Source organism: Aethalodelphis obliquidens, unplaced genomic scaffold, assembly GCF_003676395.1.
Source record: "Aethalodelphis obliquidens isolate GAN/ISIS:26980383/991018 unplaced genomic scaffold, ASM367639v1 scaffold1, whole genome shotgun sequence".
Taxonomy (NCBI): domain Eukaryota; kingdom Metazoa; phylum Chordata; class Mammalia; order Artiodactyla; family Delphinidae; genus Aethalodelphis; species Aethalodelphis obliquidens.
Genome location: NW_020837945.1, coordinates 84,046,524 through 84,063,796, shown reverse-complemented (window position 1 = coordinate 84,063,796; position 17,273 = coordinate 84,046,524). Strand labels below are relative to the sequence as shown.

At 36.6% G+C, this 17,273-nt stretch overlaps 1 protein-coding gene across 9 annotated transcripts in view; it reads left to right on the top strand.

The window, feature by feature from the left end:
• The window catches only part of ATP11B (ATPase phospholipid transporting 11B (putative)), a 133,278-nt gene that overhangs the window by 37,341 nt on the left and 78,664 nt on the right, over nt 1–17,273 (top strand). For all 9 annotated transcript variants that reach the window (XR_003433584.1, XM_027110931.1, XM_027110966.1 and 6 more), the window contains 6 exons: nt 126–229; nt 8,894–8,941; nt 11,073–11,137; nt 13,641–13,722; nt 15,540–15,690; nt 16,785–16,982. Coding sequence is in view for 8 of the 9 variants with exons in the window: in XM_027110931.1 (XP_026966732.1) it covers nt 126–229; nt 8,894–8,941; nt 11,073–11,137; nt 13,641–13,722; nt 15,540–15,690; nt 16,785–16,982 (648 nt within the window). In the remaining variant the exon portion in view is untranslated. The remainder of the gene's footprint in view (nt 1–125; nt 230–8,893; nt 8,942–11,072; nt 11,138–13,640; nt 13,723–15,539; nt 15,691–16,784; nt 16,983–17,273) is intronic.

Below are 17,273 nucleotides of genomic sequence, written 5' to 3'. Positions count from 1 at the left end.
CCATCTAGCTAAGTGATCTCAGCTACAGAATGCTGTGATTTCATATGTAAAAGAGGTTTGAAATAAATGTTACCTAAAGTTCCATGTAGATCTCAAAACTGTGATTTAATTTTTCTTTTTTTCAGACCCATGTGGCAGTTCCAGAAACAGCAGTATTACAGACAGTTGCCAATTTGGACACTCTTATAGCTGTGATAGAATGTCAGCAACCAGAAGCAGACTTGTACAGGTATGGTGTGATAATCACCATGCTCATTTTAAGTTCTGTTTACAGATTTCATTTTTACAATGATAAACGTGCACTGAGATAGTTAGCTAATTGACATTATTGGGGGGAGCAAGGTGGGAGATCAGTTAAAGGGGAAAAAAGCTAAAAGCAGAATTTGCCAGAATTCTAAGCCAAAGTATTAATTCAAAAGCCATGCTTTTAGTCACATGTTCTTTCCTATTACCTTCTACTTTGGTATGAATTGGCTTTATAACAATAGCAATAAACTTTATAACTATAATAGTAGTTACAACAGAAATAAGATTATTTCCTTAGAAGAAAATAATCTAATGGTGTGCGTGTGTGAGTGCATGTGTATATATGTGCTCCATGAAGGCAAGGGCCATGTCTTTATGTTCAATAGGAACTAACTACTTTTAACATTACAATTTACTAAATATTAATACAGTGTAAGTCATCTTTCAGTGAGTGCTGTGCTAATTATTGTGGTCTATGGAACGGAAACAACTTTTTATTATTAAAGACTTCCATGAGAAACTACTCATTTTTACTCAATAACTGGTGATAGAATATAAACTATAACCACATTGTAAAAATTACCCTCAGCTTCTTGTCATATTCTCCATCTCCATTTGTTGGTTGAAATGTTTTAAAATCTTATCACTAGTCATTGGATTTTTCAGATGTCTTACATATCTTTATTCTGGATCCATATATTTATAATGGAGTTTTCTCTGTGATATTATAAAAATCTTGCATTTTCATCAAAGTCAAATATGGATACAATATGGAGTTTTCCAATTAACTGTAAAAATTTGGACTTCTATGCTTTAAGAGCATTTAAATTATAAGATAGATTTAACTGTGAAGAATTTAGTACTTTAAGAGTTCTCTATTGCTGTTATTTCCAAGTCTCAGACAAGGGTGAATTATTAAAAGATTAGTATTAAAAACTAGAAAATGATGCAGCATTAAGAAAGCATAAGATTAATATGAGATCAAATGTAACTAATGCTTTCGTGGGTGGTTTTACGTTATTTGGAAAATGGGGAGAAAGTTTAAAAATATTTTTGTTAAATAAGAAATAATTCACTGTTGAATATAAGGTATTCCTCTTTATTTTCTCTTTTCCTCTTCCTTACTGAAAGTATATGGGTTTTTTTAAAATACAAATGTAATTACTACAGAAGACTTTTGTAATAGAAAAATAACTCATAATTAATTATGCCACTACTTTAAAATTTTTATTGCTGTTTTTATTCATTCATTCAACAAATTATTGTTGAGCACCTTTGTGCTCATTATGATAAGTGATAAATAAGATTAATAAGCACAGTTTCCATCCTTGAGGAACTCACAGCTGTAAAGATATTTTATATATCTCTAACTGTATTTTTTCAGTTTACTGTACCATACTATATGCTATTTATAAGGGAAATATTGATGTTTAAAATTTTTAATGTCCAAGTAGGAGGAATGGTTAAATGGCTTTATGGTATAGATGTAAGATGAATTAGGTAGGTAATAAAAATGATGCTTTCAAAGAATTTAATGACATAGCAACATACTGAAATACAATGTTGAATAAAATGTTATAGAGCTGTAGTCTCATATCCCAATTATATAAAAAGAAATATGTATGTATGTGTATTTGATAGGTAGTTAGGTAGTTAGATAGAAAAAATAAATAGGTATAGAGAGAAAGAAAAACCTAGAGGAATTACATGTCAGAATGTTAGTACTTATTTCTTGGTGGTACGATTTCAGCTGCTTTTTAATCACCTTTTTTGTTCTCCATATTTTCTAATATTTCTTGAAAGAATATGGATTGCCCTTGTGGTTTTTTTAAAGTATTTTCCATCTTACTACACAGTATTCTTAATGATCTTTTTTAATGGCTGCATAATAGTCTAAGTAAACGTACTAGAACCTAACGGTTCCCCAGTCTTTCCATACTTAACTCTTCCATTGTTTTGCTATTAGAAGTATTGCATGACACCTTATTACATATAAGTTCACCAACTCAGAATCCAGTAGTTAGATAGTTCATCATTCCCTCCTCTTTGATACAGCTTGTTCACTTGGCTTCCAAGACATCTCCCTCTCTTGATTTTCCTCTTACTTCAGTAGTCCCTCCTTCTCAATCTCTTTGGCTGATTTCTCCTCTTCTCTATGACTTCTTGATGTTAGAGTGCCCCAGGACTATCCTCAGTCCTCTTCCCTCCTCTACCTATACCTTTCATTATCTGAACTCACTCTTTGTGATCTCATCCTGGCTGATGGCTTTCAAAACCATCTATATGCTGATGACTCCAAATTTATATCTCAATCCCAGATTTCTTCCCTAGTCTTCAGATTCTTATATCCAACTTCCTGTTCCGCAATTCCACTTGGATATTTAGTAAAAAATATCAAATTAATCACGTTGAAAACTGAATTCCTGATCTTTCCTCCAGAAGTTTTTATGCTAACGGCCATTCCCATTTCAGCTGATGACAGTCCATCTTTTCAGTTGTTCCGGCCAGAAATCTTGGAGTCAGCCATGACTCCTTCATCCCCTCTCTGCTCACCTCTTCTCACCTTCTCTGCCACATCTCATCCCAATCCATCAGAATATCATATTGGTTTACTTTCAAAATACATCCAAAACCTGACCATCTTTCACCCCCTTCTCTGCTACTCAATTGATCCAAACCAGCATTATCTTCTGCTTGGATTACTGCTATCAAAGGCTTCCTTACTGGTTTTTCTGCTTTTACTCTTCTTTCCCTTGCAGTCTGTCTGTTCTCACAAAAGCAGCCAGAGTCATCCTTTTAAAATGTAAGTCAGATCATAGCATTCCTCTGCCCAAACCTTACAATGGCTTTTCTGTCTCACTCATATCTTTATAATGATCTAACTGATTGCCTCCATCCCCAACTGATCTCTGATCTAATTTTTGACCCTTCTCCCTCGTGCCTCACCCTCGAGCTACACTGGCCTCCTTATTTTCCCTTGAAAATGCCATATCCACTTCTACCTTTTCACTAGCTGTTCTTTATCTAACTCCTTTACCACCTTCTAGTCTTCGCTTAAAATCACCTCTTCAGTGAGGCCTACTTTGACTATTTAATACTGTGACTTAATCCTTCTTACTCTCTCCTGCTTTTTTTTAATAGCACATAATACCTTCTAGTATGCTATGTAATGTACTTATTTATTATGTTTGTTGCTTATTATCTCCTTCTCCAACTAAATTGTAAACTCAAGGACAGACATCTTTGTGTGTTTTGTTCACTGATGTATCCCAAGCACCTAGAACAGATCTGGCATATAGGAGGCCTTACTACATGTTTGTTGACAGTTGAAAAGAATAAATATCTTTATGGACTTAATTTTATGCACTTAAGTTTTTCCTTTTATTGAATTCTGTGATATATGCAACTAAGATTTGTGTGTGTTACAATTCACTTAACTGTTGAATTGAAATACCTAGAACAGAATAGACACTCAATAAATATCTGTTGAATGAGTAAATGAATGATAAGAGTTCCACAGTATTACTTAATCAAAGGATTTGAGAACATTTTTATTGCCCATTTATTCATCATATATTGAGTGCCTCCAATAACTGAGGCATAGTGCTAGATACTGGGAATGCAGCAGTAAGGAAACAGTGATAGCTCCTGACTCCTAGAGTTAATAATCTAATACTAGATTATTCCCTAAGAACAGACAGAGCTGCAAAAGTGGAATTATTAGATTAAAACCCTAATCGAATTTGGCCTTTATTAAACCTACTGACACATTACTTTCCAAAAACATTGGATTAATTTTTATTGCTATGAGCTAAGTATAAGTTTATGAGGCTTATTATTGTTTCAAAATGTTACAAGTATTAAGTTTTGTTTTTCGTGCTTTTTAAAATTTATTTATTTATTTTTGGCTGTGTTGGGGCTTCGTTGCTGTGCGCGGGCTTTCTCTAGTTGCAGTGAGTGCGGGCTGCTCTTCGTTGCAGTGTGTGGGCTTCTCATTACGATGGCTTCTCTTGTTGCGAAGCACAGGCCCTAGGTGCACAGGCTTCAGTAGTTGTGGCGCACAGGCTTAGTTGCTCTGCAGCATGTGGGATCTTCCTGGACCAGGGCTCAAACCCGTGTCCCCTGCATTGGCAGGCAGATTCTTAACCACTGTGCCACCAGGGAAGTCCCTAGTATTAAGTATTATAGTTTTAAAATTTTTGCTGATTTTGTAGATAATAGTTTTATAGTTTTAAAACTAGTTTTAATTTATTGTTTTACTAAAAAGGCTGAGCAGGGAGTTCCCCGGCAGTCCAGCGGTTAGGACTCGGCGCTTTCACTCCCGGGGTCTGAGTTCAGTCGCTGGTTGGGGAACTAAGATCCTGCAAGCCATGCAGCACGGCCAAGAAAAAAAAGGAAGGAAAGAAAAAAAAGAAAAGCTGAACATTTTTCTGTGTTTATTAACTTTTCTCCTTTGGATATTGTCAGTTCCTTCCTAGTTACCTATTAGTTAACAGTGGTTACATTATTTCCCTTTTTATTTTTCTTTAAATAAATTTATTTACTTACTTAATTTTGGCTGTATTGGGTCTTTGTTGCTGCACACGGGCTTTTCTCTAGTTGCGGCGAGCGAGGGCTATTCTTCATTGTGGTGCACGGGCTTCTCATTGTGGTGGCTTCTCTTGTTGCAGAGCACGGGCTCTAGGTGCACGGGCTTCAGTAGTTGTGGCTGGCGGGCTCTAGAGCACAGGCTCAGTAGTTGTGGCCCACAGGCTCTAGAGCGTAGGCTCAGTAGTTGTGGTGCACGGGCTAAGTTGCTCTGCCGCATGTGGAATCTTCCCGGACCAGGGCTCAAACCCTTGTCCCCTGCATTGGCAAGTAGATTCTTAACCACTGCGCCACCAGGGAAGTCCACATTATTTCCTTTTAGAAAACTTTAACAGCTTATTGAGGAGAGGCTAGAGTACGGTTAAGAAATTATCTCTGCCCAACCACTGGAAGAAATAAAAACTAGGAGAGTCTTCTGTTTAGGTACAGCCTCTAGCAGGTGCCTATTTCACAGTATTCTCCATAGTCTCTTTCCTTGGCTCCTTTGCTCTTTTTGTTCTTTTTTTTTAATTCTTTCTATTCTCTTTATTTTTTGTAGACTCCAACTCATCAGTTCTACTTCTGGGAATTTTTCCTAACAAAATAATGATATTCTGCTTTTAGAAATATATCTTGGGCTTCCCTGGTTGCACAATGGTTGAGAGTCTGCCTGCTGATGCAGGGGACACGGGTTCGTGCCCCAGTCTGGGAAGATCCCACATGCCGCGGAGCGGCTAGGCCCTTGAGCCATGGCCGCTGAGCCTGCGCGTCCAGATCCAGTGCTCCGTAACGGGAGAGGCCACAACAGTGAGAGGCCCACATACTGCAAAAAAAAAAAAAAGATATCTTAATGCAAATGTGAAAAGATATGTACACTGGCTTGTTTGGGGCTGTATTGTTTAGACTATCCATAAGTTGGGAAAAAACCTAAGCTTCTGTCAGTAGTGAATTACTTAAATAAATTATGCAGTGACCCCAAAATACAATGCTATGTGTGGCCATTAAAAGTAATGATGTGGATCTGTTTTTTTTTTTTTTTTTTGCGGTACACGGGCCTCTCACTGTTGTGGCCTCTCCCGTTGCGGAGCGCAGGCTCAGCGGCCATGGCTCACGGGCCTAACCGCTCCGCGGCATGTGGGGTCTTCCCGGACCGGGGCACGAACCCATGTCCCCTGCATCAGCAGGCGGACTCTCAACCACTGCGCCACCAGGGAAGCCCTGGATCTGTATTTTTCACAGGACATGTTAAGGGGGGAGAAAATATTACCAACAATATTTATGGTATCCCATTTTTGTTTTTAAGATACATACATATTTATATATGCATGGAAAAAAAGCCTGGAAAACATACCTCAAAATATTAATAATGTTTTATTTGAGTAGTGGGGTTACTGATGATTGTTGTTTCCTTTTTGTCGTCTTTTTACATCGTCTGAATCATTTTATAAAGTATGTGTATTTGAGTGTATTCAGTCTTTATAATCAGTAAAGAATAATAAAGCTCTTTTCCATTTTGAAACAAATCATAGTGTGGGTTTGGAGAAAGGACTATGGAAAGTGCAGAATGAGTTAATCCAGCATGGTACTGGCATGAACAAATACAAGAAGTGCTTTTGAATCAAGGATAACGGGACAGGTAAAATGAAGGAGAACAGGTCTCTTGTTGCCATTTGGCTCAGGAAAATCGAAAGACTGACCACACATTATCTCTGAACAGGGTCTAGGAGTCACCAGCTGAATTGGCTCTTTGAATCTAAATCCAAAGTTTGAGGCTCAAACCAGAGCTACATAAAATTCCGTTAAGTAGAGATAATTAAAAATCAGTACTTCCCTGGCGGTCCAGTGGTTAAGACTCCATGCTTTCACTGCAGGGGGCATGGGTTCGATCCCTGGTTGGGGAACTAAGATCCCGCATGCCACGCGGCACAGCAAAAAAAAAAAAAAAAAAAAAACAGGGCTTTCCTGGTGGCACAGTGCCGACGCAGGGGACACAGGTTCGTGCCCCGGTCTGGGAAGATCCCACATGCTGCGGAGCGGCTAGGTCCGTGAGCCATGGCCGCTGAGCCTGCGTGTCCGGAGCCTGTGCTCCGCAACGGGAGAGACCACAACAGTGAGAGGCCTGCGTACCGCAAAAAAAAAAAAAAAAAAAAAAGCAGTGCTTCTCCCTGATACAGGAGGCTGAAGGAAGAAGAAGTAAGAGATTAGCAAGAAATAATGAATCCAAAGTCTACAAGGGGTGAAGCATCTGTAACCTGGAAACAGGAGGGATAACAGGGGACATTTGGAAAGTCATGCTTAATACTTCTTTGCATAGTTAAATGATTAACGTGAGGCTCTGCCCAGAATTTGCTTCAACTCAGAATTTACCTCTCACTATTATAGAAAGTAATTTTTCACTTGAGTTGACTTTGTGCTATGGAGCTGTTTTGGTAGTGGAAATTGGAACTAAAAGGCCAAGCTATGAAAATTCATTATAACAACAGGCCACTCACTCTAAATTTCAGGAAACCAAAAGTTAAAGAAGCTCTGGAGGTCACTAGTAGTTTTTTTACTTACTACTCTACCCTCCACACGTAATTCACACATAGTAGTTTGCTCAGTGAATATTTGTTGGATAAATGAGTGCATGAATAAGTATGTGAATGAGTGAATGAATGATTCTGGTTACCGGAGTCTTTATTTAGTAAACTGTGATAAAAATGTATGAGCATTCATTGTTGGCTAAATAATATATGCATCTCTGTGTAGCAATTATAAAGTCTCATCATGACCAAACTGATAATCATAATGGTATATTACATTTGCATTGCCATTTTGAAAACATTTTTTCATTCATTAGTTTGCTTATAGCTGGAGTAGAGATGGCAAGAATTTTTTTTTTTTTTTTAAAGACAATACTTTCTTGTCACCATTTGGAACACCTGGCGCCCCCAGCCTGCTCTTAATCATCAGAATACTTAATTTATAGTCAAATGTCAAGTCATCTTTGAGCCTGTGTCCTTATCCCCAGCCAGGAGCCTGTGTCCTCTATCCCCAGGCCCAACGTATTCCTTGAGTGTCAGAGTTGTGGGTAACTGCATAAAAGCTACAGTGTCCCACCTTAGAAGGGCGCAGAGATGGGACGGAGAGGGCAGAGTGGCAAGTTGAAGAAAGCCATAGGCAAAGTCCAATCAGTAGTCATTAGAGGGCAAGAAAAGCCCAGGATGTCAGTAATCACAGGGGAAAGGAAATGTTGAGTACAAAATCTGAAGGAGAATGAAGGGTGGGAGAGGCCTGAGCCCAGAGGCAGTCTTGATCCAGAAGAGGTCAGCCTGAGTCAGGAACCCTGGAGGCTGTGAAGCAAAGGGCAGTGGATTAGGGGACTCAGACATCACAGAAGAGTTCGACAAGCTGGTACCCATTGGAGAAGGTGACAACACTGCCCATGACATGTAGCAGCAGCAGGAACAGAGTGAGGTTTCTCTAATGCATGGGCCCAAAGACTTTAAGTAGCAAGTTGACGAGGGTCATGTACAGAACGCTGCCAGCAGCCCCATGTAGACATAGTACAGGATCCCCAAGTCTAGATGCAGGCCAAGAATTGGGCAGAAGGCTTGGGTACCAAAAAGGTCGTGTTGCCAAAGTTGGCGAAATAGACCATGAGGAGAAGTAGTGTGAGGCAGCTGTGGGCAGCAGCAGCAGCTTATAGCGCCAGTGCAGATTCAGTACATCATCTGCGAAGCCCAGGAAGATTATGCAGCAGATGGCAAGGAGCACACTTCATAGTGAGGGAAGGCTTTACACTGCTCCTCCACAAAACAGTTCAGGAAAGGGAAAGGGGTGAAGCAGAAGAGGATGGTAAGACAAACAGCACCCCTGATCGCTCCCTGGGACTCTAAGAATATTAATTTTTTAAAGCTTAATGACTGATTTACCTTTGTAATTTCTAACATGAATATTGGACCATTCATATATGCAAAAGGTTGGTTTTGTTTCGTATCTAAGAATAGTGCCAGAACTGTCTTAAAATTTTCCACCCATTGATGTCATAAGTAATGTATCATTCATTAGTTTTTTTGTAACATAGTGAATTCTTTGATAGATTCATGGGACGAATGATAATAACTCAACAAATGGAAGAAATTGTAAGGTAAGAATAAATTTGTATTATCCAATCGCTTATAAGTGAGAATTGTTTGGGGGAGGGACTAAAATCAAGTATATCCATATCCCATATCATGGGAAAGGGTTAATTTAAAAACATTTAGCATTTCATCTTCTAGTAATTTCTAGCAGCAGCAGATGAGATGAGGATGAAGCAAATGCCAGGAAATGACATCAAAAACATTTAGTAAGATTATTTGTCTACTCATATTTCTTTGTCTGATATATTGGGTAGTAACATAAAGGAATCATAGTGGTCCCTATCCAGATCCTTACACATCTAAACGTACCACCACATAAGTCTCTAATACAAAAAATGTCTTATGTAATGTTTAACAAATAAAAATATTATGGTCTTCTTCACTTCAAGATCATTCCTTACAAACTAGAGTATTTATTGGCCAGTAACTTCTTATATACTCTTCTGATTGGTTATTTGGTTGGTTGGTTGTTTTGATTTGTTTTCCCTCAATATTCAGGTTAATTTCTGGTACCTACATGAAAGGCTTTGGCTCATTTCAAAGATTTTCTGATAGGGTGAGATTACATTGTTACTCATGACCACAAAGCTGAATTTAGAAAAAACCTTGGAATCAGCCCTTGAACTTCTAGTTAACTTAGCACTCCACCTCTTTTCTGGAGACGTTCAATTTATACTGACTGCATGAAATAAGTCACTGACATAAAGAGTTGAGAATTTTTAAAAATGAAATCCTCAAGACAAGCTACCAAAAATATGCATCAGCATGGATTCACACTTTTAATAAAAGTCAATACAGGAGCACGTTCAATAAACTGTAACAAGGTCTTTTTAAGTGTAGGACCCCTGCTGAATAACAGTGACTGGGTTTTATTTTGATTTCTACAGTGACATATTGGGATGCATGTGTGGATACGTAGTATGGATTGCATTAAGATATTGTGGCTGGTAAAGGAAAAGATCAATTATGTTACCTTAGCAGGTAGAATGGTTTTTTAAAAAAAAAAGAGCCATGTTCTTTGCTAAAGCAACCAGAGTGAACTGATGAATTATCTTTTAATTTGAAGCTTTCTATCATTATATCCCAATTTTATATGCCAACATGAGCTCAAAGTTTTTCTATTCATTGCTGGAACCAAAACCAAGTAGAAAAGAGCTATAATATGGCTCCTGAATAATTGATTTTGGAATATCCATTCAGGGTGCTCCAGATACGACTATATAATAAAACCATACTTGTTAACCATAGCCCAAACACCTGGCCCCCCACCGACTGTGTTCATTGGATTATTTTTTTTACAGTGTTTAGGTTTGCAGACCTCTTCAGAATTGGTTCAGATTCTGTTTGATTTGGATAACTGTGTATGTATATTTCAGAAAAGCCTTATGATAAGGAATATCAACAAAATCAAGGCTTTTTTACTTATCCATACCAGAGTCTTATCATTTGCTATCACTAAGAAAATACAATTTTCCTTTCTAGTTATTTCTTCTCGTTTTATATCTCCTTTATGGAGAGAAATTCAAACAGCAAGAAGACCTGTGCTCCAAGAAGTATGCAATGCAAGTAGTCAAGTTGTAGTGTTGATCTTGCCTAGAAAAAGTACTAACTCACTTACTATGTTATCTTCTATAACCTAGTATAATTTTAATTGTGCAGAACTCATGCAGTTATATACAAATCATACTACAATTTATGTTTATTTTGCATTTTATTCTTCACACAACCTGTTTACACTGCATTTTAATTCTGTATTTTCCCTTTGAAAAATGTTAATTGATTTTGCTCAGAATTTTATCTTGTGTAAAACATTTTAAAATCATTGCTTAATTTTTGGTTTTGTTGAGTTTTATGTTTAAACTTCTGAAACAAGTGGCTTTGTGATTTTATCTACAGGCATAGTCTTATTTCTGAGCCATTGATCTTAAAATGACTGAAATGCTAAGGCAGATATTTGTTGTTATGGTAACTAGCAGCATGATTGACCTCGACAGCTTTACAGTAGCAGAGATTTTGGTTTTATATGAAAGCATTGTTATAAGTATAGCTGAAGTACCTTCTGTCTGTTAAAGATGCCATTTTAAAATTTAATTGAAATTTTAATATATTCAATGATTTTGGTTATTTTTTCCCTAGACCTCTGGGGCCAGAGAGTCTCTTGCTTCGTGGAGCCAGATTAAAAAACACAAAAGAAATTTTTGGTTTGTATATATTGAAAATTTTAAATTATAGATTCGTTTTGATGCTTTATATGAAGTATTTTTAAAAGCACAGTATTTGTGGTCTTTTGGTTAGATAATGTATTGTCTATGATAATTTTCTTTCAAAGATTGTATTAATATAATTTTGTGTTATATTTTTTCTTAATTCCTATTTTTGAGTAATAGGTTAGAACCTTGCTCTTATATTTTCTTCGTGAATACTCCATGCTAAGATAATTCTGGCACTTCTGTTAATGGTGTTGAGAACTATATACTCTGACACCTTGGTGCAGTAAACCACTTGTATAAAATTCCATTATGATTATTCTTAGATTGGATTGTTAAAACTGCTGACTCATTTGTTCATCTGTTTATTCATTCAATGAATTCTTATTGATCTGTGACTATATAACAGATACTGTTGGAACATACACTGACTGGATCAAAAGGATGAATAAATAGTGCTCTTGCATTGTCGAGCTAAACTGATTCATTATGCTTTGAGTCAACTCTAGGTAAATTGTGAAGTCAGTGATAACCTGTAGCTGTCAACTGGCTCCTCGCCTTTCAGGAATGGCCCGTCATATTCTGGCCAGCTTGTGTTATTCACTGAATATTTACAGCTTTTGAGCTCTTCTTCCTCAGTCTCTTCTTTCCTGTTAACTGTACTGTATCTTATCTCTCAGTATTAGGCTCTCTGATAAAGAATTCCATATATTTTTTAAAAAGGAATATAACTAGTATGGCAAAAATGTGGAGAAACTGGAACCCTCATACATTGCTGGTGGGAGTGTAGAATGTTGCAGCTGCTGTGGAAAATAGTTTGGCAATTCCTCAATAAGTTAAACATAGAATTACTGTATCACTCAGCAATTCTGCTTCTAGCTATATACCCTAAAGAATTGAAGAAGACAGGTGCTCAAACAAAGGCTTGTATGAGAATGTTCATAGCAGCACTGTTCACAATAGCCAAAGGGTAGAAACTGCCCAAATGTCTACCAACTAATGAATGGATAAACAAAGTGTAGGATATCTAAGTAATGGAGTATTATTCATCCATAAGAAATGAAGTACTGATATATGCTACAACATATATAAACTTTGAAAACATTATGCTTAGTGAACGAAGTCAAACACAAAAGGCCACATATTGTATGATTCCATTTATACTTAAAACCCAAAACAGGCAAATTCATAGAGACAGAAAGTAGATTAGTGGTTCCCAGCATCTGGGGAGTGGAGGGGAATTGGGAATGATTGTTTAATTGGTACAGGATTTTTTTGGCGGGGGGGCGGGTGATGAAATATTCTCAACTTAGATAGGATGGTTGCACAACATTGTGAATGTAACTAAGTGCCACTGAATTGTATTAAAAAGGTAAACTGTATGTTATGTGTATTTTACCACAGTTTTAAAAAGGGGACCATAGTAAAGTTTTAATGGCAGAAGCCAGAGAAAACCTCCAGGGCTTTTAGGCCCTCTCGTGTAATGCTGTATTTTAACACCTCTCTAGCAGTAACACCTTTCACACTCAATTTAGGAAACGTGTATTTGAATGCCTTTAAATGGGTCTGCTGTTGTTTTCCTCAGCACCACCTCTCTGTGTTGTACCATTTTGTCTCATTTCTCACATTTCTATAATTTTGGTGCCCTTTATCATTTGAGTTGTAATCCCTGCCTTGGAAGGATAATTCCAATAGTGAAAATTCCAATTATTGATCGTCTTTCTGTTTCTAGGCATTTTGCTAATCTGCCACACAACTCTCATACCAGTTTTATTAGGTATTTTTCCCATTTAAAGATGGGGAAATTGAGACTCAGAAAGATTAGATAACTTACTCAAGGTCACAGAACTGATAAGTGGCAGAGCTAGCCTTCAAACCAAGCTCTAACTCCAAAGTTTTTAAATAAGACTGGTCCTACCCCAGTTTTAGTCCCCTTATTACTGTCATTCTCATCTCAGTCATTCACGTAGGCACATATTTTTAAAATAGCACTTTCCTTGTGTTTATTTCATTTACTCTGACATTCCATATTATCTTTCCAGTGCTTATGAGATTATGTCTAGACTCCAGATTCTGGCATTCAAGGTCTTTCAAACTGACGCCAATCCATTGTTACAGCCTAACAGAAAGCGCTTTTCTATTTGTCTTTGTTAACACTGTTTGCTCTGTCTGTAATGGCCTTCCCTGCCTTCTTTATCTTTCCGAATTCTTTCCTCCATCCATTCCAACTCAAATAATACCTCTTTCATTCAGATATCCCAGTTATAATTCAGGAACAGAACCCACATGCCTTCCTCATTCAACCGGTTGAATGACTGGAATTTCCCAAAATTGCACTTGGAAAGCCTTTTAAAAAAAACTCCAGAAAGACTTAAAGGAAAGCCAAATTCTGACAACTCTCAGATGATACAGTTTCTTAGATTTTCTTTCGTGCTAGTGAGTACATTTCTTTTGTGAAACATGGTAGAGGATTATCTTAAGACTGTTTGTTTTGCAGGTGTTGCTGTGTATACTGGAATGGAAACTAAGATGGCATTAAATTACAAGAGCAAATCACAGAAACGATCTGCAGTAGAAAAGTAAGAAAACTATTTTCATTTATTTACACATAAATAGGACTTTTAAAAAATTAATTTATTTTCTTGCACTGGGTCTTAGTTGAAGCAGGCAGGTCCTTAGTTGTCGCTTGAGGGCTCCTTAGTTGCAACATGTGAACTCTTAGTTGTGGCATGCATGTGGGATCTAGTTCCCTGACCAGGGATCAAACCCAGGCCCCCTGCATTGGGAGCGCAGAGTCTTAACCACTGAGCTACCATGGAAGTCCCAATATTACTATTGCTATGTATATTATTCTATATGTAGAAAATATGTATATAAAAATATATATTTCAAGTCAACAAACGATGGTATCCTTGAAGATAGGGATGGTTTCTCATTTTTATTTATTTAATTTTAATTTATTGAAATATAGTTGACGTAAAATATTATGTTAGTTTCAGGTGTAGTACATAGTGATTTGACATTTGCATACATTATGAAATGTTGACCACAGTAAGTCTAGTAATTGTCTGGCCCCATACAAAGTTACTGCAATAATATTGACCATATTCCTTATGCTGTATATTACATTCTCATGGCTTACTTATTTTATAACCCAAGGTTTATACCTCTTAATCCCTTTCACCTATTTTACCCATCCCCCCAATACCAGCAAGCAACCACCTATTTGTATCTATGAGTCTGTTTTCATTTTGTTTTGTTTTTTAATTTTTTAAATTTTTATTTATTTATTTTTTTGATGTGGACCATTTTTGAAAGTCTTTATTGAATTCGTTACAATGTTGCTTCTGTTTTATGTTTTTGGATTTTTTAAGGCATGTGGGATCTTAGCGTCCCAACCAGGGACTGTGTGTGTGTTCTTAGCTCCCTGACCAGGGATCGAACCCACACCCCCTGCATTGGAAAGCAGAGTCTTAACCACTGGACCACCAGGGAAGTCCCTGTTTTGTTATTCTAGATTCCACATATAAGTGAGATCATACGGTATTTGTCTTTTTCTGTCTGACTTAGCATAATAACCTCTAGATTCATCCATGTTGTCACAGATGGCAAGATTTCAATTTTTTTCCCCCCCAAAGAAAAGACTTTTGGGAGTCTCCCTGCCTAATGGGAGACTTAGGTAGGTTTATTGGCTGAGGGGAAGTACTAACATAGAGGGTGTACCAGTGAGCTACTGCCACCAAATTGCTGCATCATAAACTGTCCTACAACTCATTCACTTCCATTCATTGTCACAGATGAGTGGATTGGCTGAGGGTCAGCTGAGAGGAGCTGGGATGACTCAGCGTTGCCTCTCATGTCTCTCTTCTTCCTGGGACACGCTAATGCAGAAATGTGCTCTTCTTCTTTTTTTTTTTAAAAAAAATTATTTATTTATTTATTTTTGGCTGCATTGGGTCTTCGTTGCTGTGTGCAGGCTTTCTCTAGTTGTGGCTCGCAGGCTCTAGAGCGCAGGCTCAGTAGTTGTGGCACACGTGGGCTTAGTTGCTCCGCAGCATGAGGGATCTTCCCAGACCAGGGCTCAAACCCATGTCCCTGCGTTGGCAGGTGGATTCTTAACCACTGCACCACCAGAGAAGCCCACTATAAGCATTTTGAACAGTAGTTAACTATAGTAAATATGCTTGTAATCTTATGTATCTGTTCTTTTATTTCTAGTAAATGGATTGAATTGAATGGTCATTTCTTAAAAACATAGACTGTGTCCTTTAAATAGCTACCGTTATATCTTATATATTGATATTTAGTATCTTATTTAATACCAATGTTAATTTCCAAACAAATGAGTATAGTAACATATAATTGATACATTTTATATTCTCTTTCTTCATTTCAGGTCAATGAATACATTTTTGATAATTTATCTAATAATTCTTATTTCTGAAGCCATCATCAGTACTATCTTGAAATATACATGGCAAGCTGAAGAAAAATGGGATGAACCTTGGTATAACCAAAAAACAGAACATCAAAGAAATAGTAGTAAGGTACTTCATGGTGTTCTTGACTCTGTTACAAAGAAAATTTTATTCTTTGGAAATTTTATTTCTTTTAATGCTTTGGTAGTGACTTCTGATAGGAGTGACCACTGTCGTCCCTAAAACTATCACTATTGAAGGGTGACAAAAGGTTATTGCACGTGAAGAGTAGCCAGCATGTTTGTACTGGTATGCTTTTTACATTTTACAGCATAAGCAGTTATATTCCCTATGGCATGACTTGAATAATTAAGAGATCACAGACATTTAAGTCATCTGTATTGGCATTCCACTTCAGTAATACAAATTGAAATTTTTATTCTACTTACTGTATGTAAATAGAATTTTCACTTCTATCAGAATAATTCAAGGAGTCTTACTGTCAATATATTGGTGGTATGAAGTAAATACGAATTATGTCATAAAAAGTTTTAAACTGAGTAAATATGGACTACCAGGAGAAGTTAACGTGCAGTTTTGGTAAATTGTTCTCCAAATTTCACTTTAGATTAAAGTGCAAATATTGGAAGATAAGTTTGAATGTCAAGAGACCAAAAAGCAGATAATCACAGGAACATATTTTCAGTATCATTTACAATTAGGTATTTTATCTTTTACAGAACATATTTTAAAATGTGGAACTGCTAGGCCATTGAAGTAGGCTATTCCTGTGTAATCTGTAATTGAGAGTTTTAATTTCTAGCAGTTCTAGCCTAGCAATTATTTTGCATTTTTAAAATTACCGTCAGTTTTTAGTTATCTGTGATTTTGATGTGTAGAAATAGAATGGTAAGTATGCTACAGAGGTTCTAATTATAATTTTGTCATAAGTAATTTCAGTCACACCAGGCTTTTCTGGTAGCTTCTAAAAAGTAACAAATTAAGTAATTTGGTTCTAACCTTTCTTCTTTTAATTTGTTCAAGATTCTAATGAGCAATAAAATAACCAAAGGAAATCTGTTAAAAAGACAATTCAGTAAATGAATTTCATTTCATGAGACTTTTCTGCTTCAGAATATAGTTGATGGTCTGTTGAGATATGAAACTATCCGATAATTTCCTTCATATTTTTGTCTTATCAAGCAATCATTTTTTTCCCCTAGATTCTGAAATTTATTTCAGACTTCCTTGCTTTTTTGGTACTCTACAATTTCATCATTCCAATTTCATTATATGTGACAGTTGAAATGCAGAAATTTCTTGGATCATTTTTTATTGGCTGGGATCTTGATCTCTATCATGAAGAATCAGATCAGAAAGCTCAAGTCAATACTTCTGATCTGAATGAAGAACTTGGACAGGTAAAAATGATCCGTTTTTTTTTTCTAATTTGTTATTTTTATCAAAATAATAAGTGTACAAAGACTAATAAAACTAAATATTACAAGGCTTATACCAAAAAACAGCCACACTTTCTTTGCTCCACACCTAATTTCTTGTTTCCCATTTTGAAATCTTAAGCTGCTTTTTTCATTACTTAGCACTGTATTTCTATATAGTATTCTTTCTTGATTTTTAAATTTGAGACATTATTTACTATGGAATCTAAACATATAATACTACACTACTCCTTCCACACGCATACCCAGACA